At 35.3% G+C, this 27,231-nt stretch overlaps 1 protein-coding gene across 1 annotated transcript in view; it reads right to left on the bottom strand.

The window, feature by feature from the left end:
• LOC148951682 (rap1 GTPase-activating protein 1-like) overlaps positions 1-26,872 on the bottom strand; it is a 166,674-nt gene extending 139,802 nt beyond the window's left edge. Inside the window, exons 1-3 of the mRNA XM_089091185.1 lie at positions 26,772-26,872; positions 24,190-24,247; positions 12,883-12,993 (exon numbers count right to left, since the gene is read on the bottom strand). Coding sequence (XP_088947311.1) covers positions 12,883-12,993; positions 24,190-24,247; positions 26,772-26,872 — 270 coding nt within the window. The remainder of the gene's footprint in view (positions 1-12,882; positions 12,994-24,189; positions 24,248-26,771) is intronic.
• Positions 26,873-27,231: the final 359 nt, after the last annotated feature.

Raw genomic sequence — 27,231 nt, 5'->3', positions numbered from 1 at the left:
TAGTACAGAACCCTTTGACAGCACGGTGCATTGATGCTCTTCTTGGCAATGCGGGGCCAAGGTATCAATCCCCGCAGACGCAGGTTTGGGTGATAGGTTAGCCCCCTGGCTCTCTAGAAAAAAAAACACAGCAACTGAGTCGATTCAAATTCCTGTGTGTCATCAATTGCTATTGCGGATCTTTATCCTTTATGAAATTCAAGGAAAACGTACATTATTCATAAATCTTGTTTTTCAACAGGTGTGACTACAATTTAGCCCGAGGATTAACCTTAATTGCACTGAAAAAAAAATAGGGCACCCACCAGTGAAGGAATCCAGCCCCTCATTTCCGAACATGGACAGGTTGCTCAATCGTAGGTACTGATTAGATGCAGGGTAACAGCCAGGTCATAAATAAAATCAATAAATTTATAATTTGCCTACTTTCTGTTTGAAAGCGGTATAGAAAGGTTGCAAATTCGATATCTTAGCTTTTAGATAAAGCCTAGTGTGGTTTTCCCTAAGGAGATAGGAGGTATTCTAAATAGAGATCAAAAGTACACGTGTTTTTTGATGATGATATAGAAATTATAAATTCAAGAGGTAAATTTAAAGTGTAAGATTAATTAATGACATTTGTTTTTAAAAGATGACGGTTTGTTTAGGTTCAAGAATGGTAAAGGTTATTATAGTCAATTTTTTAACTTTGGTAGTTAATACAGAATTCTACTCCAAAAGGAGCGCCTTAGGTCCGCCTCGAGTTCAACTGAGATCGACGCGTAAAATAGCCTCGATTGATCAAAAACAACACCAGTTGACGTTTGCTCTTTGCTTTCACTTAGATTCAAACCAAATTAAAGAATGAGTGATTGTGAGATAGTGATTGGATTGTTTTACAATTTAGTTGATGAAAATTATGATCGTGGCGTGGAAGGCAATATAAAGCTCACTTGCGTCGCAGAATACTGTCAAGTGATAGCAATCAAACAAGAAATAATGGCTCTCGGAGCCCATAGTTTCAAACTCGTGTTCGGTATGGCTCTCGGAGCCCTGAAATTAGTTCTAGGAACGAAAAATCTTGCTCTCGGAGCCCCATAAAAATCCATAACACGAAGCAGAAGGCTTATCCGGAAAAACACAAAGTACCGCCGAAAAAAAAAACATGTTCAATATACTAACCCAAATCGAAATAAAAAGACACCGAATACTGCGATAAATAGCAAAATGTCAACATGATGTCGTCAACTGATTGGGGGACAAACAAAGTTACCCATTTCATCAACAATAACTGGCTCCATATTGGTGACGTGCTCGCGCTATGCAGGAGCGTCACTAGCCAAAACGTTTTAGGGCAGGGGCAATAGATTTTACCGGCTGCTTTTACTTAATCAGTAATTAACATAAAGACTGCTTCTTTCATACCTTACAAACTGGTGTAGAATTGCTTCTTGTAATTTTTTACCATGAGAAGCATTTGCCCAGCTAAATAGTCACCTAAAAGGGTGCATTGAACACTATTGGGTACATTTTGACAATTGAATGGTATTAGAAAGTCAACCCTTTGACTTTTCCAAAACGGCTGAGTTAATAACTAATTGCGCCGTTTGTGTTTTCTGAAGGATCTAGGCTTTTTCCGGGTACAACTTTCTTGCACTGTGAAGGTTTTCGTGGCTATTATCATTTTTGCCAACAGACTTTGCTCAATAGTATGCTAGCTCCAGAGAAGAGGAGTTGTTTTGAGTTGCATTATCCAGACTGTTCAATAACATGGTTCCCTGAACATCACAGAGTTCAACAACACAGGCCGATTTCCAGTCATTCACGATACAGAATCGTCCTTGAAAGTGGTACTTTCATTTTTACCCAAGCCTCTTTTGTCGTTTTGCACGTTGGTCCCGAAAGAAGCAACCTACATTCAAAGTAGAAGTCAGTTTTTGCTTTCGGAAGAGGGGCAAGACTCTAGTCTCCTTCCTAGGCGAGAGCTAAATCAAACAGTACGTGGTAACGAACAGTAAGTAAGGACCGACCCAGCTCAATAGTGATGAAACTCTAAAAAAAATGGAATTTTGATACCAATAGATACATCAAAAGAATCAGATTTTTATGCTGATTTCAATTATATAAGTTTATATATAAATATATAAGTTTCATCAAGTTTAGTCTTACCTATCAAAAGTTAGAAGTCTGAAAAAAATTTATTGATCTCCGAAAAAAGGGAGAAACACCCCTTAATAGTCATATAATCTTAATGAAAATCACACCATCAGATTCAGCGTATCAGAGAAGCCTACTGTAGAGGTTTTAAGCTGATATCTGCAAAAATATGGAATTCTGTATTTTTTTCCAGAAGAAAAATCACGGATGCGTGTTTATTTGTTTGTGTTTTTTTTTTTCCAAGGATGATCGCACCGACCCAGTGGTCCTAGAATGTAGTGATAAGACTCATTTGAACGGAAATTAAAAGTTCTAGTGTCTTTTTGAAGTAACCGAAAACAATGGAGGGCAACTAGACCCCCTTCCCATTCTGATAGCCATTCTGTTCAGCATAGTCGAAAAATCCAATAACTATGTCATTAAGGATGACTTAATCCCCTACAGTCCCCGGGGGAAGGGCTGCAAATTGTGAAATTGGTCCATTGTTTACATATATTATTGGTAATTGCGAAGCTTACAGACGTTTTCAGTAGGGATTTTTCTGGTAGGGGGGCGGGGAGGGGTTGGGAAAGGGGTTACGTTGGAGGATCTTTCTATGAAGGAATTCTTCCCAGGGGAAGGGAATTTCAGAGGCAACGCTATAGTGTTGCCTATAGCAAAGGCCATACGGATCCAATGTTTTATTATTTATTTATTTATTATTTGTTTTGTTTTTCCCAGAGACACTTCATATGGTAGGGGTCGTCGTATAAACTTCAAAGAGGGCTCATTTGGTTGAAAATCGAGAGCTCTAGTACCCTTTTAAAGGGTCAAAAGTGATTGGAAGGCAACTAACTCCCCCCACCCATAACTCCCCCCACGTCCCTCAGGGCAATGGTTGCAAGTTATGTCCTGGGGGCATATAAGGTTTTTATAGAAAGCTTTGTCGTAGAAACTTCAAAAAGGGCTCATTCGATTGGAAATTCAAAGGGCTAGTGCCCTTCTTAATAGTCGAAAGTGGTTGGAAGGCAACTAACCCCCCATTCACACCCACCTTTTCCCCAAACACATCCAACATACCAATGTTTTAAACACATACCAATATTTTATTATTTATTTATTTATTATTTAACTTTTTTCCAGAGGCACTTCATATGGTCGTCGTATAAACTTCAAAGGGGGCTCATTCGATTGGAAATCGAGAGTTCTAGTGCCCTTTTTAAGGGTCAAAAGTGATTGGAAGGCAACTAACATCCCTTCCACGCCCACCATTTCCCCAAACACATCCAATCAAAATTTTGAGACAGCCATTTTGTTCTATGTAGTTGATTTCCAGATAGATATTATGTTTTTGAGATGAACACTCCCCCCACAGGCCTCAGGGCAAGGATTGAAAGTTATGCCCTGGGGCATATGAGGTTTTTTACAGAAAGCTTTGTCGTAAAAACTTCAAAGAGGGCTCATTCAACTGAAAATTCAAAGGGCTAGTGTCCTTTTTAATAGTAGAAAGTGATCGGAGGGCAACTAACCCCCCTCTCACGCCCACCTTTTCCCCAAACACATCCAATCAAAATTTTTGAGATAGCCATTTTGTTCAACGTAGTTGAAAATTCTGGTAATTAGGTCTTTGAGAATGAACCCCCCCCCCCCACAGCCCTCAGGGCAAGGGTTGTAAGTTATGCCCTGGGGACATACAAGGTTTTTACAGAAAGCCTTCTCGTAGAAACTTCAAATAGGGCTTATTTGATTGGAAATTTAAATGGCTAGTGCCCTTTTTAATAGTCGAAATTGATTAGAAGGCAACTAAAACCCCTTTCATGCCCACCATTTCCCCAAACACATCCAATCAAAATTTTGAGATAGCCATTTTGTTCAACGTAGTTGAAAGCTCTGGAAATTATATCTTTGAGCAGGACACTCCCACACAGTCTTCAGGGCAAGGGTTATAAGTTAAGCCCTGGGGGCATATATGGTTCTTATTGAAGGAATACTCGTATAAACTTCATAAAGGGCTCATTTGATTGGAAATTTAAAGTTCTAGTTCACTTTTTGAGAGTCAAAAGAGATTGGAGGGCAACTAGCCCCCCCCCCCTCCACGCCCTTTTTTTCTCCAACCCATCTAATAAGAACTTTGAGATAGCTTTTTTTTCAAAAATAATTCAAAGACCATATAACGAAAACTCCGGGGTCGACACAGCCCCCCAAGGGCCCGAAGGCAGGCGTTTTTATTTATGCCCTGGGGGAATATATGGTTCTTATGGAAGAGATACTCGTACAAACTTCAGAGAGGGCTCATTTGATTGGAAGTTGAAAGTTCTAGTTCAGTTTTTGAGACTCAAAAGAGAGTGGAGGGCAACTAGCCCCCCCCCACGCCCTTTTTTCCCGAATGCATCCGATAAAAATTTTGAGTTAGCCATAAGTTGAAAATTCTTCAAAAGTCAGATAACAAAAACTCAGGTATCGACACAACCCCTCAGGGGCCGGGGGCAGGCGTTGTAAGTTATGCTCTGGGGCATATATGGTTCGTATGAAATGGATGCTTGCATAAACTTTGAAGACGGCTCGTTTGGTTTGAAATTAAAAGTTCGAGTTCACTTTTTAATAGTCAAAAGAGATCCGAGGACAACTAGCTCCCCCCCCCACGCCTTCTTTTTACAAACCCATCTGATGAAAATGTTGAGATAGACATTTAGTTTAAAAAAAAAAATGGTTCAGAGGTCGGATAAAAAAAACTCCGGTGTCAATACAACCCCCGGGGGAAGGCATTCTAAGTTATGCCCTAAACGCATGTATGGTTCTTATGAAAGGGATGTTCATACAAACTTCATAGAGGGCTCATTTGATTAAAAATTGAAAGTTCTAGTTCACTTTTTAAGAGTCAAGAGATTTAAGGGCAACTAGACCCCCCCCCCGCCTTTTTGCCCCAAACTTATTCGCTACAAATTTTGAGATAGTCAGTGTTTCAAAAATTGTTCAAAAATTAGATAACAAAAACTCCGGTGTCAACACAACCCCCCAGGGGTCCGGAGGGTAGGCGTTGTAAGTGTTGTCATGGGGGCGTATATTGTTCTTATAAAAGGGATGCTCGTATAAAATTCAGAGAGGGCTCATTTTATTGGAAATTGAAAGTTCTAGTTCACTTTTTAAGAGTCAAAAGATATCCGAGGGCATCTAGCCCCCCCCCCCACACACATTTTTTCCCGAGGCATATCCGATAAAAATTTTAAAATAGCCATTTCATTAAAAATAGTTCAAAGGTCAGATAAGGAAAACTCCTGTGTCGACGCACCCCCCCCCAGGGCCCGGTGGGAGGGGTTGTAAGTAATGCCTGGAAGGCATATACGGCTGTTGTGGAAGGGATGCTCGTATAAACTTCAGAGAGGGATCATTTGAATGGAAATTGAAAGTTCTAGTTCAGTTTTAAAAAGTCAAAAGAGATCAGAGGGCAACTATCCCCCCTTCATTTTTTCCCCCTAAATGCATCTGATAAAATTTTGAGCTAGCCATTTTGATAAAAATAGTTCAAAGTTCAGATACAAAGAACTCCGGTGACGACACAACCACCCAGGGCCCAAGGGCAGGCGTTGTAAGTTATGCCTTGGGGGCATATATGGTTCTTATGGAAGAGATGCTCGTATAAACTTCAGAGAGAGCTGATTAGATTGGAAACTGAAAGTTCTAGTTTGATTTTTAAGAGTTAAAAGAGATCAGAGGGTCCCTGCCCCCCCCACACGCTTTTTTTTCCCCAAACCCATCCGATAGAATTTTGAGACAGCCATTTTTTAAAGTAATTCAAAGATCAGATAACAAAAACTTCGGTATCGACACAACCCCCCAGGGCCCGGGGGCAGGCATTGTAAGCTACGACCTGGGGCCGTATATGGTTCTTATGATAGGGATGCTCGTTTAAACTTCAGAGAGGGCTCATTTGAATGGAAATTAAAAGTTCTAGTTCATTTTCTCAGAGAAAAAAGACCTGAAGGGCCTTTAGCCCCTCCCGCCCCCCACGGCTTTGGGTTTATCGGATGGATACACCCACCCGATAAAATTTGAGGTGACCATTTTGTTGAAAATAGTCCAAACATCAGATACTAAAACTCCGGGGTCGACATAACCCCCCAGGGCCCAGAGACAGGCGTTGTAAGTTATACTCTGGGGGTATATATGGTTCTTATAGAAGAACTTATAGAAAGTTCTAGTTCACTTTTAAAGAGTCAAAAGAGACCGAAGGGCAATTAGCCCCCCCCCTGGGCTCGCCCTTTTTCCCCCAAACCCATCCGATAAAAATTTTGAGATATCCATTTTGTTAAAAGTAGTTCAAACATCAGATAATAAAAACTCCGATGAAGTCAAGCTCTAGCGGGATGGACGAGTTTTCCCTGAAACTCATAAAGGCCGCAAAAACGAGTGTCTTACCTGTGTTGACGCACCTCATCAACCTTTCTTTAGATCTTGGAGTCTTCCCGCAAGCACTAAAGATTGCAAGAGTGATTCCTCTTCATAAAGGAGGGAAAAAAGATGACCCATCGAATCGAAGACCTATATCTATTTTCCAATTTTTCTTTAAGCTATATGAGAAAGTGGTACATGCCCAGTTCAGTTATTATATTGAAAAGAATAAAATTATAATTGAAACTCACTTTGAGTTCAGAAAATGCCTATCTACGGATATAGCAGTTCTGAAATTGGTTGATTGGATTAGTGATGCAATTGAAGCTGGTCTCATACCCGCGGCTGTGTTTTTGAATATGAAAAAAACGTTCGATACGGTCGACCACTCAGAGGTTATTCAAGCTCTAGACTAAATTGGGGTGAAGGGTTCAAGTCTGGAGTGGTTTTCATCGTATATACACAATCGGTATCAGATAGTTCAGAATGGGTCATCTTTGTCTTCAAAAAAGAAAGTAGAGTGTGGGGTCCCACAAGGGTCAATCTTGGGACCTCTACTTTTCATTATTTTCACTGATCGAGTGAAACATTACCTGTCAGAGGCTGGTGTCATCCTGTTTGCAGATGACACTTTGTTCTTTCTGGCAGCGCCTTCACTTGATGTTTTATATAATAAAATTCATAATGCAGTTTCTGAATTTCTAACTTTTTCTTAGCAAAATATGTTAACCCTAAACTTTTCTAAAACCTTTTTCATGATATTTTCTAGACTTTCGTCTAGTGCTGGAAATGACCATATCACGGTTCAAGAAAATGTGATAAAGAGAGTAGCAACAACGAAGTATTTGGGTTTTTTAATTGATGAAAACCTGTCGTGGAAAAACCATTCAAGTGCAATAGCTGAAAAATTAAGCAGAGGCCTTGGGGTGATGTGAAGAATTAAAAATCTAGTCCCAAAAAAGATCCTGAAAATGATTTATTTTTCTATATTTTACCCATATATTAGCTACGGATGCTCTATATGGGCAAGTAATTTTGTTACATGTTTTAAAAGAGTACAAAAACTTCAGAATAGAGCTGTAAAATTATTATCTGAATTTGATGATTCTGATGAGGTTCCTGCTTATGAGCATTTTAAAAAGAATAAGTTAATGGATGTATCCCAAATTCGAGATTACCATGTCGCGATTTTCTCGTATAAATATTTGAATCAGCTGCTCACCCCTGCTTTTGAAAATATTTTTAATTTTAATAGAGACCTTCATGATCATAATACAAGAAAAGCTGATGACTTAACTCATGAGTTTAGGAGCACCACTCGGGCATCTTTTGTGATTCGCCATTATGGTCCCCATGTTTGGAATATATTGCCCGAGTGTGTGAAAAATGCACCTAGTCTTCCGGCTTTCAAGTCACGGGCAAAGAAGTTTCTTTTATCTCGTGAGTGAATTTGGTGTTATGCCCACTCCAGGTTGTCATTCTATTTAAGGTATTTCCCTGATTTAGCTTGCCTTTTTTCTTTTTTCTTTTTTTTCTATCTACTTCTTGTCTTTTCCTCTTTCTCTCTTTTTTCCTTTATTCCTTCCTCCGATAATTTTCTTGTGTGTTGAGTAGCAAGGTATGAATGTTATTTTAATTAGCTGAGAGTGATAACCTTGCTTGCCCTTTCAAGCTTAATGTCTTTCTTGGCAGGCGAAAGGCGAATAGTGTTTGTTTTCTTTTTTAATAAATGTATATCTCATATCTCATTTGATACCAGTTTTGACACTTTGATGAATATTTGATTTTTTTTAAAGTTTGATTTTGAAATAAGGAGTTTTTAAAAACTTGAAACTTTTTGCATTCAAAAACGAACAAAAATTAATTAAGAAAAAACTTTCCGAAAAGTGATTTTTCTATAGAAAAATAAAGGCAATTTTAAACTTAAGCTCTGAAGATACAAATGCCATCTAAAGTTAAAATTAAAAACGAACAGAAATTAATATTAAAGATTAAATGAAACGCAAAACGAACAGAAATTAAATAAACAATCATAGCAAGAAACACACAAGAAGTAATAATATAAATGAATAATATATATATATATATATATATATATATATATATATATATATATATATATATATATATATATATATATATATATATATATATAATATAATATATATATATATATATATATATAAACACTCTAAATTGTAATAAGTGTTCTGTCAGTCTTATCATTAATTTCCATTAATCCTATCACTTTGTTTATTTTATTTATCTTTTTAACTAATCTAGAAACTGATTTGGAAAAATCACTGCATTTACAAACAAGAATCGAGTTGTCAAGCTAGAATTTTCCTTCTTTTAAATTCATCTTATCATAGTTTTAATCGAATTCTACTCTTTTACTGGACTTGAACAATGGGCCAGTAAAACCACGATGTTTAGCATCACGATTTTACGGAGTCAGTTTTTTTTTTTCAGTCACCAAAAATAATAAGGCGGGACGTTCATTCCCCCTGTTTTATCGAAAGAGCTAAGATACATAATAAAAAAAAGAAAAAAAAGAGAGACATTGTAGCCATTATAGGAAAAAGTCGCATGAAGGACAAAACTAGAACAGAACTAGAGACTGCTCCTCAAAACTAGAATGCCAACACTAATTTTATTCTGAATCAAGCCTTTGTCCCAAAATCTCAAACATTTTTTTCAAAAAATCAATAGATAAAACAAAATTACAGAAAAGTGATAAACCACAAGGGGTGGCAACCCTGGTTACATATTCCTCCCTTGTCCCTGAGAGTTTAGCCGGTTTTTTTCTTTCCCAATACGCAGAATAACATTGACGGATATATATATATATATATATATATATATATATATATATATATATATATATATATATATATATGTGATTTAATCGGCTAATCAAGGAGTATTAATTGGAAACGAAAAAAAATATCCAATATCTTCAAATTTCTATCAAAGTTCAGGAGGAATGTAGGTACCATTCCACTGCCATTGTGCGAAATGCAGAAACCGAATTGACAAAATCAGCGAAAATCACCCACAGAAACAGCTAGCAACAACAGATGGAGGAACTTTCAGACCTGCGGGAAAATATTCCTTTCTTGGTGTCTATGGATGTTTTTCCAATTAATATTCTAAGGATATATTTTGGCAGTTGGTGCTGGGAAACGTAGCATATTTTAAGCACTTTTAGATTTCTGCCCAACTTCAATTTGAAACTGATACATACCTGTGTTCCTCCTAGAACACAGCTTTCCACACGAAGCAGAAACATGACTCGAAGGAAACTAAGAAAAAAATCGCTTGGCATAATAGCTTCAGATAGTCCTCACTGACACAAAACTTTGACACGAACGCAGTCCATAACAATAGCAAACAGGAATGGGGATAGGACACATCCCTGTTTGTTACCAGACATCGTTTTGAAGAAACACATATCCCCATTTTTTGTGGTCACACAAAATTCACTATCTTCACAGAGTGCGATTATCATTTTGACTAGTTTATTAAGTACTCCTTAATAATTCAAAATCTTCCATAAAATATTTCGATCAACAGAATCTAAAGCCTTTTCAAAATCTATGAAGAGCATACATATTTTTTGTCCTTTTCTCCGGAATCTTCAACCATTAGTCTAAGAATGAAAATAAGATTAGAGCAAAACCTATCAGGTCGAAAGCCGTGTTGCTCTTCCCTGAGGTGAGTCTTGGGCTGTTCTTAGGTGTTGTATTTTACAAGGCACAGACGTTAAGTTGATGCCCCTATAGTTATTACTGATTAGCACATCGCTTTTCTTAAACAGTTTGACCAGTATGCCCCTGGTCCAATTTTTAAGGACTTTTTTGTTATTCCAGTTAACAACTAGGAGAGCAGTCAAAACAGTTATGCAGGCTCGAGGGGATGCCTTCTGTATCTATGCCGTGGTCTTATTGACTACATATGCACGTTCACTTTTAAACTTTTTCACGGCAGTCGTCACTTCTTTGGTGCAAAGGGGGGGGGGGTCAGCACTTCACCAATTAGTAAGAAAGGTCATATCGACTATGGGCCAGGGACAACTAAATGGTTTAGCGTTAATGAACATAGATCATGAAGAATCAGAGGCACTTTATTGGGGCGAGATAATTAATAATTTTGCAGAGGCTAAAGTAGGAAAAAAATTTGAATAAATAAAAAACTGTTAATAAATGAAAATTTTATTGAAATTTGGCCTGACAATTTTGGGAGACAGGGTAGGGAGGTGGGGCGCTAATCAAGATTTTCCCCCGGGCAAGAGAGGCCAGAATTGCCACTGCTCTAGATACAGTGTTGATATTATTAGTTAATATTGAATGAACCACGATTTCTGTGCGAGTTAGGCTAAGATCATTAGCGAAAACCACAGTTTATATAATTAGCAGTAAGATACCGCAGATGATTTCTGGCTCTTCATTCTCGGTGCGAACAAAAAGCTCCTCCCACTTATTTGTGCACTTATGGATTAGTGTGTTTGCGTCAATCAATGAGAAATGATTTGATAGTGCATTATTTGTAATTGCGAAAGCAGAGAAAAACTAGGTGAACCCGCCAAGTGGTTTGAAACTGAACAATCTAACAGTTATGACTTAATTTATATACAAATTATGACAATCTATTATCTATATACATTGGACTCAACTGATTGGCCTATGTAGGATTTTATAAGACAGGGGGCGGGGGGTTGATGAAATCTGTGAAAATAAGGAATTTTTGTTTCTTCTAATAACTGGTGGAATAGGTGTGATTGTTTCAGGGGCGGATTCAGGATTTTTTTAGGGGGGGGGGGCGCAAAATAAGTTAAATCCGAAAAACTTACGTTAGGAGCAAGTTTAATTAATGCAAACTTGCGTTAATTAGGTAAATTACACTACTTTACACTACTTTAGGGGGTACCCCTCGCCCCCTCCCTCTGGATCCGCTACTGGATGGTTTATCTTTTTTTTCACGTCGTGATATTTATGTTCTCAGATTGTAGTTCCTGTGATACTTGAAAAGTCTAGTTACCTGTTTTGGCGGAGAGCCGAGATAAGACTAGTTTCGTTTTCAATCAATGTTTTCGTATGAAATGGGCAGACCTTTCCTGAACTTTAAACAATAAACACCTCTGTTTGAAAATCTTTGCACTTTGTGAATTTAAAAAGCGATAAGGGTTCCTGATTGAGACCAATTTTAGGAGTTGGGTTCTAACGACTTCGAAACCTATTTTTACTTCCTAAAAACATCTAATAATAATATTGCACTACTAATTACCGATTTTCATGTATGTATTGGAATAAATTAATTTAAAATTAGTTTCTTCAAAATTAGTGTTCCATCGTTGAAGCAATGTTTCGCGTTCTAGAGAGATCTGACATGTCTACCCGTGAATAGATCTTATGTCGCGTATATTTAAGGTTTATCAGGAGCACGCCGACCACAGTCCGGGTTTTTATAATGGGTGAGATAGGGAAAGATCATACTGCTAATTATATAGACTGTGGCGAAAACTGTTCACTTTTCAGGTACAATTAGTTACCCTGTGTTCTGAGATTCGGATGAGTTATAGCCCTTTTAATTTTGAACCCTAGCGCCAATTATAGCATACGGTAGGCCAACCCTTTTTTCCCCAGACAAACGTGAATACTCTTTTTCTAGCTCATGGGCATTAGATATTACAGTAATAATATTGGCTTGCAATATAAGCTCTACGCCATCAATAAAATACATACAAAGTAATAACACTAAAGCGGCGTTCACTTGCGTGTCTAGCTAGAATACCATGTCTAGACACGTGTCTAGCCAGACTTCAACGTCTAGGCAACGACCGTTCGCAAGTAAAATACGGTGCTCAGCTACACACGCTGGACAAGGTGCTTAGCTTGGCTTTGAGTTCTAGACTCTAGAACTCAATGTCTAGGATTTTTGATTACAGCCAATCAGAATGTGTCAAGTTCCACTATTTTCATTTATATTTACATTTCTAAACTGATATTTTATTTTTTTTTCTCATTGATTGTTTTTTTTTTCATTTTTGCAAATATGCAACACCAGACATAATAGTGAAAAACACTGCGGCAATTGTTTCGATTATCTCATCAATTATCTTGGGACAGTAAAAATAGGGATTACAATTTTCAAAGTTTTGCTCGCATAAGCTCTCTTGATTGACTAGAAATGACAAATGTAATCTATTTGAAACTAAATTTGTAGTTTTAGCTAAGCACCGAATTTTACTTGTGCACAGTCGTTGCCTAGACATTGAAATCTGGCTAGACACGTGTCTAGACATGGTATTCTAGCTAGACACGCGTGTGAACGCAGCTTAATTAAGTAAAATAGTGGATTACACGTTACTCTACTCACCGCAAACACTTCTTGAAATAACTCCAGAAACACTGCTGATACAATTAACAAGCAAAGCTTCGATTTCTGATCCAGCTCTGCTAATACAATTAGCCAAAACCATTCACTTTGCTGATAGAATTAACAAGATCCCTTCACTTTGCTTATACAATTAGCTAGCCTCCGTTCTGAGACTCAAATGAGCTATGCACCTTCTAATTTTTATATTGCTATTGTCGTAGCACTCGGTTTGGCAGATGGTAAAACAAAGCATAAAACCATTTTGTTGACCCGTAAAGCTAAAATAGTGAGAGTATTTGTGTTGTTACATCATTATGTAGAACGAAATTTCTGGCACTTTTGTATTTTTAATACATTGTCCCCCAAGAACAATAAGAGGGATTAATTACTTGAGGACAGGACGGCATTTAAGTCCACACCTAAAGGGAGGAATGGGGGCGAGGGAAGGGGTTATTAGGTTGAATTAAAATTTCGAGGGAAATTTTCATATTTAAGGTTTCAAAAAACGATGACTATCGATGAAGCAGATTTTTTCAGGCTTCCGATAGTAAGTCAATAGTAAGCATAGTAAGTCAAAATCACTTAAGGTTTTTACTTTTATAACTTTAATTAATCAAATAATATTAACATTTTGATTACTATATATCAGTATATGTATATTAAACTGACAATGAACATTCATTTGTACTTTTTTCAGTAAAGTGCAAATTTTGTTCTGGCCATGGGAAGGCATGGGAGTTTTGAGCCCAACTTATATTAATTTCTGCTCGTTTTGAGTTTGACTCTGTCATTTATTGTAATTTCTGTTCGTTTTGTGTTTCATTTATTTATCGATACTGATTTGTGGTAGTTTCACGCTTGGTAGATTACTTTATTTTATTTTGCTCATTTTTTGTTTAATGGAGTTCTTTACTTTTCTTTGAAAAACTTATTTTGTGGAAAAAGTTTTTTTAATTAATTTCTGTTCGTTTTATATTGTCATAGTCTTTTCAGGGAAAAAGAAAATAATACTTTAAATCTTTTGTTCTTTTTAAGACTTTGTAGTTTGGCCTGCTATTTGTATGCTGGGGAAAAATAGTAAGTCAAAATCACTTAAGGTGAAAGTCAGCAAACTAAACTTGCTAACAGAACTAATATAGGATAGAAGAAATATATATAAATTATATTTTCTCGAATTATGTTCCTAGACTATCAGGTGCGCATGATTCGATCTTGAGCACCCCTCCCCCACCCTATAATTTTTATCTGCCTCCCTCCAGATTAAAAATAAATGAATTTCTAAGAGTCCCATATTTTTGTGAATTGACGCCCCTGATTGCCGGGAAGACGGGACCAAAGTCCTGTCTCAACGTAAGTGCCTAATCCCAAACTGTAATTATCACAAGCATCGGTTCATTGGTCAAAAATATGTCTATACAACAAAAGACTATCTTAGCCATATTTACACCTTGTAATTGCAAGAAAAAAGAACACCATCAACATAGGATACCTCTCAATTAAATATGTATAAGGGTAGCCTTCAGGCCTGAATTTCCCTGGAATAGCCGGGCATTCCAGCCGGACATTAACTGGTGAATATCCGAAATACCTTTTTTTTCCTTCTTGGATTCAGTCAGCGTTGCCAGTCACATTTTTAGTCAAAGCAAGGTTTGATGATGACAGGTTAGATTAGGTTAGCTTAGGTTTTTAACCCATTTCTGATATTTATAACCACAACCTAATCTAACCTAAACTAACATAATCTAACCAAACCTAACTTTTACCATATATATATATATATATATATATATATATATATATATATATATATATATATATATATATATATATATATATATATATATATATATATATATATATATATATATATATATATATATATATATATATATATATATATATATATATATATATATATATATATATATATATATATATATATATATATATATATATATATATATATATATACCTATCTGCAAGCTCTATCTGTACCATTGAAGAAACTGTTTAGTGTACCACTGAAGAAATATTTGTTATGGGTTGTGATAGAAAAATTAGTATTTGAATCAAACGTATTCTTATCAGTCAAAAACAAAACCTGGCCTTCTCAATAAATCAGATATGAATGGCCTAGGTTTATTTCCCTATTGTTATTCCTTATAATTGAACCGGATGCTGTAATTTCTCCAATATACGTATTAATCCAATTGTATCTTAATGCTGATTTCGAAAATCTTCGAATTTTTTCATTTAATTCAATCCGTCAAAAGTTATGAGGAATTAAGAATTATTAAACTATAAATTCTGACGTCTCAGAGCTTTGTTTCCGCAGCTAGATCGGATCTGAAGTAAGAGATACGAATTCTTATAGGCTAGCAGGGGTTAGCAACATTCTTCTAAGATGTGGCGATGACAACTTTTGGTGTTTGTAGGGATGAAAAAAACGTGGCCTCTTCTTCTTGGGCTCTCTGGAGGTCAGATTCCTTTGGGAGCATTTACATTGTAGACTTACGAACTAATTATCTATTACTAGGCGAGATTCAGACATATAAAATGAAACAAACACAGATAAAAAAGACAATAGATTTATTGAACTTACATACTTAGTTGTACAGCAACGGGTCACTCCAATGACAATAATGGTGACCGAGACGAAAGAGTTAAAACTTCTATCTCAATGGATCTTCTCAAATCTGACTTATGAATACCTCCTAATCTGACTTACGAATTATCTCAAAAAGCACATCTACCCCACTACCAAAACATAGGTTTTCAGTCCTGCGCCATGAGGACTGCTCCCCATTGGCCCACGTGACCCAAGGACGCGAATCCTCATCCAATAATCTCTTTAAGATTTTTCAGATGATTCAGAGTTCACACAGTTTTTTTTGCCATTTAAACTTCCTTAGAAATATCGTACTTAGCATTTTTTTGCTACTAATTATCTTAGCGAGACAACATAGGATACCTCTCAATTAAATATGTATAAGGGTAGCCTTCAGGCCTGAATTTCCCTGGAATAGCCGGGCATTCCAGCCGGACATTAACTGGTGAATATCCGAAATACCTTTTTTTCTCCTTGGATTTAGTCAGCGTTGCCAGTCACCTTTTTCAGTCAAAGCAAGGTTTGATGATGACAGGTTAGATTAGGTTAGCTTAGGTTTTTAACCCATTTCTGATATTTATAACCACAACCTAATCTAACCTAAACTAACATAATCTAACCAAACCTAACTTTTACCATATATATATATATATATATATATATATATATATATATATATATATATATATATATATATATATATATATATATATATATATATATATATATATATATATATATATATATATATATATATATATATATATATATATATATATATATATATATATATATATATATATATATATATATATATATATATATATATATATATATATATATATGGATTCTCCATTTCGCTTGTCTTCTAACCGAGGCTGGTGTCCCAGTGAAACAGCACGTTGATTTACATCATTCTCCGCTTCTCAAATTTTCATGTAACCTTTGGTATAGTTGTTTGTGTCCCGCAATATTTTCTCTTAGAGATCCATTAGGTTGCGAGAAAAAGTACATTGTAAAAAGACAACGTTGTTTGTCTAGCCTGATGTTTCTTTGTTCTTCACTTTCATTTTTGACCGGTTCGGATTCACGGTTTCACATGTCTTCTAACCGCATTTTTCTTTCTTCTTCATTTTGAACTTCGAGTATTTCAGACAATTTTTCAAAGCCCTCTGCCGTAGCTGCTCGGATTGGTCCTGGTTGTCCAGGTTGTACATTTTCAACCACTGGGAATTTATTTTTTTCGGGTCGTTTGCTTGATCTTCTCATGTTCGATGGTTCAAAAATTTATTCTTGTTCATACAAATTATTATTTTATATATGATGTATGATAGTATTTTAAACAGATAGTATTTTAATCTGGTTAAATTTAATCCGGCTTAATTTTGCTAAAATTATCGGGATAAAATAATAAATCCGTGGAATACTTAAATCGTCATAAGGATATTTTTGGTAACTGCCATTTTTCAAATTTATCGTGCGAGATTATGAAACTGACCAAATATTTCGAAGGTTTTAAACAAAACAAGCCTTCTAGACGCAAATGTCCTATCTAAATTTAATCTGGTTCAATTTTTCTAAGATTAACGAGCTAGACTAATAAAATGTTCGAATATTGAAATGGTCATAAGGAAAAATTTTTACAATTGCCATTTTTTTTTAAAGTTATCGTGCCAGATTAAGAAACTGATAAATATTTCAAGGGTTTTTCCACACTTTCGTTTGACTCATTACACTTGATATTTTATACTTAGCTATGTTTCTTGTGTAAATTTGAACACGTCATATATACTAAAAACTATACAACCACCCGGAGGCGGAAATAACGTAGGCCTACTTATGCTAATAAAATAGGCTCATAAATATGACGCCACTCATATGAATTTTTTTCATAAATTAAGACTCTAAACGAATTTTAACGAAGTCTGGGCGTATCCAGATCATTTTTTCAGGCTAGAAAAACCCAGGACGCCAATTTTCCCAAGAAAGATATAGAGCCGTTCACGAGAAAATATCTATCAATAAATAAACAATTATCGCTCGTTTAAAGAGATAAGAATTTATATATGTATAGATACATATATATATATATACATATATATATATATATATATATATATATATATATATATATATATATATATATATATATTTATATATATATATATATATATATATATATATATATATATATATATATATATATATATATATATATATATATATATATATATATATATATATATATATATATATATATGAGAGAGAAATTGATTTTTATTAAATATCAATATTCACAAAAAAATACATATCGAACAGACCTACCACGTGAAAATCTATACAGATTTGTTTGTGGCAGGACTCACTATTTTACTCACTCTTTTGAAAAACAACTTACTCACATATATAATGAAAAAAAAAAAATAATAATAATGCAATCAAATAAATAAATAAGAAATAAAGCTCATGGGAATCGCAAACCAATCCTTACACAAGACAAAAGACCGAATACCGCGCCCCCCCCTCAGCCATCCCTATTCATTAAGAAATTCTTTAACCTATCAAACAGTTCATGGTAACGAACTGTAAGTAAGGAAGCGACCCGGCTCAATGGTAACCGAAACTCTAGTAAACGGAATTTTTGAGGCCAATAAATACATCAAAAGAATCAGATTTTAATTCTGATTTCAAATATATAAGTTTCATCAAGTTTAACCTATCAAGTTAAACCTATCAAGTCTTACCTATCAAAAGTTACGCGCCTGAGAAAATTTGGCTGATTTTCGAAAAAAGGGGGAAAGACCCCCTAAAAATTATAGAACCTTAATGCAAATCACACCATCATAGCCTATTCAGCGTATCAGAGAACCCTACTGTAGAGGTTTCAAGCTCGTATCTACAAAAATATGGAATTTTCCATTTTTTGCCAGAAGAAAGATCACGGATGCGTTTTTATTTGTTTTTTGTTTCTTTTTCTTTTCCCTAGGGGTGATCGTATCGACTCAGTGGTGCTAGAGTATCGTGGGAGGGCTCATTAGAACAGAAATTAAAAGTTCTAGTGCCCTTTTTAAGTGACCAAAAAAAATAGAGGGCAACTAGGCCCTCTTACATGCTCATTTTTGTCCCAATGTCACCTAATCAGAATTTTTAGATAGCCATTTTGTTCAGCATGGTTGATAATATGATAGCTATGTCTTCTAGGATAATTTGATCCCTCTAATCCCACAGGGGGTGGACTGAAAGTTATGAAATTTACCCAATGTTAACATATAGTATTGGTTATTGGGACCCGGCTCAATGGTAACCGAAACTCTAGAAAACGATATTTTGATACAAATAGATACATCAAAAGAATTGGATTTTAATGCTGATTTCAAATATATAAGTTTCATCAATGTTAGCTTGTAATAGATAGTCAAACAGTTCTTGGTAACGAACTGTAAGTAAGGAGCGACCTGGCTCAATAGTAACCAAAACTCTAAAAATCGGAATTTTGAGACCAGAAGATATATCAAAAGAATCGGATTTTCATACTGACTTCAAATATTTAAGTTTCATCAACTTTAATCTTACCTATCAAAAGTTACGCGCCTGAGAAAATTTGGCTGATTTTCGAAAAAAGGGGGAAAGACCCCCTAAAAGCTATAGAACCTTAATGAAAATCACACTATCAGATTCAGCGTATCAGAGAACCCTACTTTAGAAGTTTCAAGCTCCTATTTGCAAAAATGTGGTATTTTACATTTTTTGCCAAAAGAAAGATCACGGGTGCGTGTTAATTTGTTTGTTTTTTTTCCAGGGGTGATTGTATCGACCCAGTGGTCCTAGAATATCGTGAGAGGGCTCATTAGAACGGAAAATAAAAGCTCTAGTGCTCTTTTTAAGTGACCAATAAAAATGGAGGGCCACTAGGCCCCCTCCCACGCTCATTTTTTCCAGTCACCTGATCAAAATTTCGAGATAGCCATTTTGTTCAGCATGTTCGAAAATATTATAAGTATGTCTTTTAGGATGACTTAATCCACCGAACTTCCCGGGAGGAGGGCTGAAAGTTATGAACTTTACCAAATGTTAACATATAGTATTGGTTATTGGGAAGTATACAGTACAGACGTTTTAAGGGGAGATTTTTCCTGGTAGTGGGGGAGGGGGGGGGCCGGGGGTTACTTTGGAGGATATTTCCATGAAGGAAGTTTTCATTGGGGCAGGGAAATTGCTATGAAGGGGACGCCGGACTTCCCAGCATTATTTAAAAAAAGATCAGAAATTAAATATAAAAAAACAAGTTTTTCAACTGCAACAGCAGCAACATCAAAAATTTAAACAAACAGAAAATATTACATATATGATTGGGTTCACCCCCTAGTCAATACCTCTCTCTTTAAGCCAGAAATTTTTTAGTAATTTCATAATAGCTATTTATTATAATTAACGGCCTTTGTGATTAAGCGGTCATTTTTAAAGAATTGGAACAAAATTCAAACTTTAGCTTAAAGAGCAAGGTATTGACTATGGGGCGAACCCCCTAATATATGTATTAAAAATATATGAATATAGAAGTTCGTTACGTAAATTAACTCGTAAGTAACGTATATTTATTACTAATAAAAACGTTCGTAAATAAAATGAAACAAGTTTCGAGAAAGCCATTCAACCAAAAAAAAGTAAATTAATATGAAAATTTTGTTTTAATTATTCATGTACTATGAGCCAAGATCAAAACCTGCATTCATTCCTAAACGTTCAAAAATTAAATAAAAAAACAAGTTTTTTTAATTGAAAGTAAGGAGCGACATTAAAACTTAAAACGAACAGAAATTATTCCGTGTATTAAAGGGGCTGTCCCCTCCTCAACGCCTTGCTCTTTACGCTAAAGTTTGACTTTCTCACAACTCTATTTTTTTTAAACAATAAAAAACTTTAGCGTAAAGAGCAAGGCGTTGAGGAGGGGACAGCCTTTAATATACGGAATAACGATAAATAAAAGTTCAAATAGGGATAAAATCCTTTTAATAGACAGTGATGATAGAAATTCACAAAAATACCAGATATTTCGGTCACATATACAGTGACCGTCATCAGTAGTTTTACTACTGATGACGGTCACTGTATATGTGACCGAAATAGCTGGTATTTTTGTGAATTTCTATCATCACTGTCTATTAAAAGGATTTTATCCCTATTTGAACTTTTATTTATCGTCATGGAAAGGCAGTGTGGTCTCCGAAATTATATATACGGAATAATTTCTGTTCGTTTTAAGTTTTAATGTCGCTCCTTACTTTCAGTTAAAAAAACTTGTTTTTTTTATTTAATTTTTAAAAGAGGACACACTCTCAGCCATCCTAGTGCTTTCCGGAAGACTGTTCCATACCGAAACACCCACATGCCTAAATACAAAACTAGACCTAGCAGTGTGTCGTCTCTCATGTACTAGGTCCGCAGAATTCCTAGTATCATAAGAATGGTACGCAGAATTCAATGATAAAACATCACAAAAATAATTAGGTGCTAATTTATTTAAACACTGATACACAAAAATATATATATAATATATATAAATATATATATATATAATATATATAAATATATATATATATATATATATATATATATATATATATATATATATATATATATATATATATATATATATATATATATATATATATATATATATATATATATATATATATATATTATATATATATATATATATATATATATATATATATATATATATATATATATATATATATATATATATATATATATATATATATATATATATATATATATATATATATATATTATGTTTGGATAAAAGAAAAGTCCACAATACACTAGATTACTGGTTTTCAGATTCAGAGCCACAAGATTTATCCATGTAAATCTTTCTTAAGAATTAGCGCCAGTTACGTGAGATACTAGAGTACAGTATTATTTGAAATCTATCGGATTTGGTGGAACCGAGTTTTTCTATATGGCTGGGTGAGACAAACTATACCAAAATATTCATGGGAAGTATAGAAAAAATTACGAGTGGAACTAAAAGTGTTTTGAATTTCAAACCTTCTGATGTTGAAAATGAGGTTTGGAACGAAACTGTTGCGAATGTGATGGTGATGGCATTAGGATGTTAGGCTCCATAAGCTTATTTGGTCGATTTTATCAAATTGTTGGGTGATTCGTCTTATTTCTTTTTAATCTGAATATATATTCAACAATTTTAAAATAGAAAATTCATTGTTCATTACTTAGCCATAAGCAACAATTAACATTATGGATATGATAATTTCAAAGGTTCAAAAAAATACATCAAAATGGAGAAAGAGGGAAGGGGAGAACCGATCTACTTTTTTCAGACTTCTCAGACTAATAAAACCTCAGAGATGCTTTAACAGGGGATAAAAAAAAAAATACATTGTGCCAACATCGTTCTTTACTTAGGCAGCGCGTTTGCGCTGCCTATGATTAGACTTTTTCAGACTTCTCAGACTAATAAAACCTAAGAGGGTTACTTTAACAGGGTATTCAAAAAAAAATAATACATTGTGCCAACATCGTTCTTTACTTAGGCAGCGCGATTGCGCTGCCTATGATTAGACTTTTTTGAGACTTCTCAGACTAATAAAACCTCAGAGGGTTACTTTAACAGGGGATTGAAAAAATTAAATAATACATTGTGCCAACATCGTTCTTTACTTAGGCAGCGCGATCGTGCTGCCTATGATTAGACGTTTTTCAGACTTTTCAGACTAATAAAACCTCATAGGGTTACTTTAACAGGGGATTCAGTTCTTATCACCGAATTTTCGTGCAAACTTTTATCTCAGATCCCGTCAACTCTAACTGCTATGATGCATACAATCATAAATTTAGGGAGACGACTTATTCTGTCGGGAGGGAGGGGGATTGAAAAATTATAACAGGCGAATTCCATGAAAAATTACGATAAAACCAAGAGAATCTGAGGGGAGCACCTGGCCCCTATCACCCCATTTAGGTACGAGCTTGGCTAGTGTATCAAAATATATAGAGTATTTTTAGTTACTATACTTGAAAGCGTGATGACCTTTCATATACTTTCAAGCTTACCGAAAATCGTCTAGCCAAGTCGTATAGTTTGTCTTATCCAACCATGAAAAACAAAAGGACACAATATGTGCAAACCCACCTCTGGAGAAATGCCACTTGTAGTTCTCGCTAAGCACAATAAAACGGAAGTTTTTTTCATTATTATTTTCAACACAAGCAACTTAAAGACAACTGGGTCTTTTTGTATTTTTTCTAAAGGTCTGAGGTTTATTGGTACTTATATTAGATAAGCAGCTGTTGTACGGTAGAATGCGATAAAAAATATTGCTGCCAAATCGAAATTAACTGACAAAACGAAATTATTTTCCAACATTGTTTCTTAATAACACTCCACAAGTGTAGTCTGCGGAAATTGAGCGTCCAGGCCCCAAACTGAGGAAACAAGATTCATTGCCCTAAATTGTCATAATGTCTAAGCATAGATAAGGCAAACGCACCTCTTCTTGATCAGAGGCTACCCTAAATTCAGCAACTAATGAAGGTTTTATAGCAAAGAGTTGGTCTTTAAGTGTCCCCATAAAATATAAAAGTCTAGTGGTGTGATATAGAGATAACGCAGGATATCCTATCAAGTTCCTTCGTATAACCAACCTGTCTTAAAGACCTCCTCCATGTAAATATAGCATCCTGATGGCAACGAGGAGGATAGCAGAGAAAAGCTGAGTATAACCTAGTTAAAATGGAAACAAAGAAAGGAACTCCACAGGCAAACAGTTGGACTGCTTATAAAAAATCTTACACCTCAAAAACTATTCGTTTTTACTGGCTTAGAATTTCACACAGAAAAAACAATTAGGAGGAATTTAACTTTTCGCTCTTTTTACTGGCTTAAAATTTCACGCAGAAAACCAATCAGGAGGAATTTAACTGTTGGTTTTTTTTACTGGCTTTAAATTTCACACAGAAAACCAATCGGGAGGAATTTAACTCCTCGTTCTTTTTGCTGGATTAAAACTTCATCCAGGAGATTTTAAAACCAATCAGATTTTAAAAGGTGGGGTTAGTTGTCTCTTCACAAATAAGGAATAATGTCTAACAAAAATATATCACAGACGGGAATTAATTATATTAAAGCACACTTTTTATCATTCCATTAATTGAAATAATCTCTCTTTTTCTTTTTCAGTATTTTCTATATTCCTGCCTAACAACTATTTGCAGGGTTTACAAACAGGCCTGGATTTACCATTAGGCCCGGGCCTAGGATTGCACAATGGCAGGGGCGACATAAATTACAACTGAGTGATTTTTTTTCGTAACAAAAACTGTACTGATGTGATTTATCGTCAAAGTGCCAGGTACACTCCGGCACAGCGCAGCCTATTTACAAAAAAGTGATTTTAAAACAACACTGGAATTCCGTAGCCACTTATAAATTGTCAGATGTCTCTGAAGAATGGCAGCTGAGAGTTCGGTGTCATCTCTCTCTTTCATTACTTATGGCTCATCAGTTGCGTTCTGTTCAGTGCTTCCAATATCCACGAATTTTTGGGGATTTCCCCGAAAATATCACAAAAACGCTTGGGCCTAGAAGTGTCAAAGCTTTAAATCCGGCCCTGCGTTTAAAAGTATTTTTACGCTTATGCTCCAGAATATATTACTCGAGATCCTGAGGGATCGCCATATTTCAAAGCTGTCTTAGCTCGAGATGGCTTCACTCTAATAAATACTTTAATAAATTGAAGCTTACTGCTTCAAACATTGATTAAATTGGAAGAACCTAGGTAAAGGGCAGGGAACAGCAGCACAGACCCTACCGCACAGGCAAAATCCCCTTCACACGCAGAGTAATTTCTGTTCATTAAAAATTTCGTCCTAAATAAGCTAGTGTTGGCTATTCTGTTTTGTGTGTAAAAATACGTTTTTTATGGTTTTAATTTGTCTTCTATGTTTCAACAAAATGAATCAATTGATTAATTTATCTAATAGCCCATTAAAAATACAAGGCAAAATGAGTGATGATATATTGTACATCCTTTGTATGTATAAAATATAGTAATCAAATAAAATATTCAATTTCAAATTTCAAATAAATACAACTACACAGAGTCACTTTTCTTTCTTCGCTTCCTTCATAACTGCCAAACAGGACATCCACGTTTTTTTTTCTTTTTTTTTACAAACCCCTCTGCTCTAAGTACTAAAACAGACATTTTAAAAAATCTTGTTCTAACTCTCTCTCTCTCTCAGCGCCTCTTCTCTATCTCCATGACAGGTGAGAGAGATATTCAAAGCCCCTGGACCTCTATAATGAGGTGAAAAGACACCGCACCCAAATCTGAAAATTCGTCCTTGCATAATCAAAGAAGCGATTATATCACTATTAGATACTATTTCCATCTTCATGAGTCTGCAAAGCTTACGGTTAAACAAATTCCCACGAAATATCTGGACTTCAGATTCCAGGTGCAGCGGTAAACGCCAGATCCTGCTGCAAGTACAAGTATTTCCGCCAAAAACCTCAGAGTCTTACTGGCGAAAATGAACCGTTTTGATTCAAAAACTTTTTTAATCAATGACTCAACTACTAGTCATTGCTCAAGACAACGGTGTCTTTTCTTTTCTTGTTTTTAATATCCCTAAAGCAGTGACTTTAACATTAGCGTGATAAAATGGTTTAATAGCAATTCAAAATTTTAAACTTTTTGCATCATGGAAAACAAATACTTAAATTGTGCTTCTTTGAAAAACTATGTATATCTTTCTTATTACAATTTAATTTTGATAGAAGTTTGTCATGCCTTAATATCTTGGCAGTAATAAACTGATTCATGATAACATATTTTTTTAACACCACCTTTTTTTTATAACTCTTCACAGCAACAATAAATGTGTTTTCGCTCCATTTTTAAGATGTTAGCCAGAATCTTCATGGTAAAAATCTCTAAAGAAATAATAGAGCTCAAATAAAAAGAGAATTAAACATGGGAGAGGAGTCACTCTTTACTAGGTCAACCCCACTGCTCAGAATACGATTCTGGATTTCATTCAATAATAATATAATGATTTGTCACCAAATTACCACTATCTAGTCGGTTCCAGATTTTGTGCGTCCTTGTTTGGCCCTTGTGCGCCTCTTTGTGATTTTGTGCGCTCTTACTTGTTTGGCTCTCATACTGCTCATCAAAGAGGACAACTTGCAAACTACTTGTAAAGGCACAACAAATCATATTCTTGAGACAAGTAAGAGCACATAGCACAAATAAACGAGGGAGCGAGTTATTAACTGGGCCAAGCTAAAGCAAGAGCACAAGTAATAGCACATAGTAAGAGCACATAGCACAAATAAACGAGGAAGCGAGTTAGTAACTGGGCCAAGCTAAAGCAAGAGCACATAGCACAAATAAACGAGGAAGCGAGTTAGTAACTGGGCCAAGCTAAAGCAAGAGCACATAGCACAAATAAACGAGGAAGCGAGTTAGTAACTGGGCCAAGCTAAAACAAGAGCACAAGTAAGAGCACATAGTAAGAGCACATAGCACAAATAAACGAGGAGGCGAGTTAGTAACTGGGCCAAGCTAAAGCAAGCAAGGACAGTATTGCAAACTAACAAACATCCATGAAGCATAATTCACAGGGCACAGAACCAACTACAAGAGTCGTAGCAAGCAATTTGTCGGTGTAAGTTGCTCAAGCCGTAGCAAGCAAGCAATCGTAGCAATTTGTCGTAACAAGCAAGTCGTAGCAAGCACTACCATGGGTTTTTTTGTCTATGAACAAACAATGACACAATGGTGGTCAAGCTTTTTCTTAGAGAGACAAAATTTTTGAAGTGTAGAAATAAACAAAATGGGAAAGTGAATAGAAAATAATTTTCGACATTTTACTGTGGGCTTAATAGAAATTACTCGAGCCAATGGCAAGCCAGTGTTACCAAGCAAACTAAAAAAAATGAAAACAATTTTAAAATAAGTTTATTCAGTTTTGATTCAAATCCAAAATTAAAAGTGAAAACTGAAAATAAACAAAGAAAAATTAGAAACGAAATACATAAGCAGAAAAGCTGCAAAAGTGTAAACAATCTCTCGTGTCCTCGTTTAGCAAATTTAATATTAGTGCTACTGCTATAAGTCGCTGCAGCACCATCCGCCTAGACCAACATAGCTGCACAAGCTCCTCCTCCCCCCAATCTGTTAAAAGCTTCACTCAGTATCCCTTCCTATGAAATTCCAATTTTTCTCACCCAATTTGGAGAAGACCTGCTTTTCGCTTGGCTCCAGACAGATGGCCAAAAAGAACAACCATTGGCCTCCTTCTGTCGTACTTCATCCGTAAGCTAGCCATTTCAACCTTTCTTTCACTTAAAACCTAGAAAGTGGGACAGTACTACGTTTTGTAGAGCTTAGTGTCTGACTAACGATCGGTAAAATTGGTACCTAAGTCAATCCGTAGACAATTCCTAAGGAGAACATAGCACAAATCTTCCTTTGCTTTTCAAAGCGTCAACGTTTCAGAGCTATACTTGACCACTATTGGTACCGTACCTTCCAATACTATAATCTTAGTTCTCAGAACTATCTTCCTATTCTTCCAAGTTTTTTTTTTTCAACCGTGAAAAAAAAACTTGGGACTTGGCTGTTTTACTTTTTGCATCTTCACAGCATCCAACATTTTTACTGATACTACTGCCCAGCAATGACGTA

The sequence above is a fragment of the Artemia sp. Qi Xiang Cuo genome, chromosome 6, assembly GCF_049724085.1.
Source record: "Artemia sp. Qi Xiang Cuo chromosome 6, ASM4972408v1, whole genome shotgun sequence".
Lineage (NCBI taxonomy): Eukaryota > Metazoa > Arthropoda > Branchiopoda > Anostraca > Artemiidae > Artemia > Artemia sp. Qi Xiang Cuo.
The sequence above is the reverse complement of the archived record's forward strand: the minus strand, read 5'-3'. Positions and strand labels throughout refer to the sequence as shown.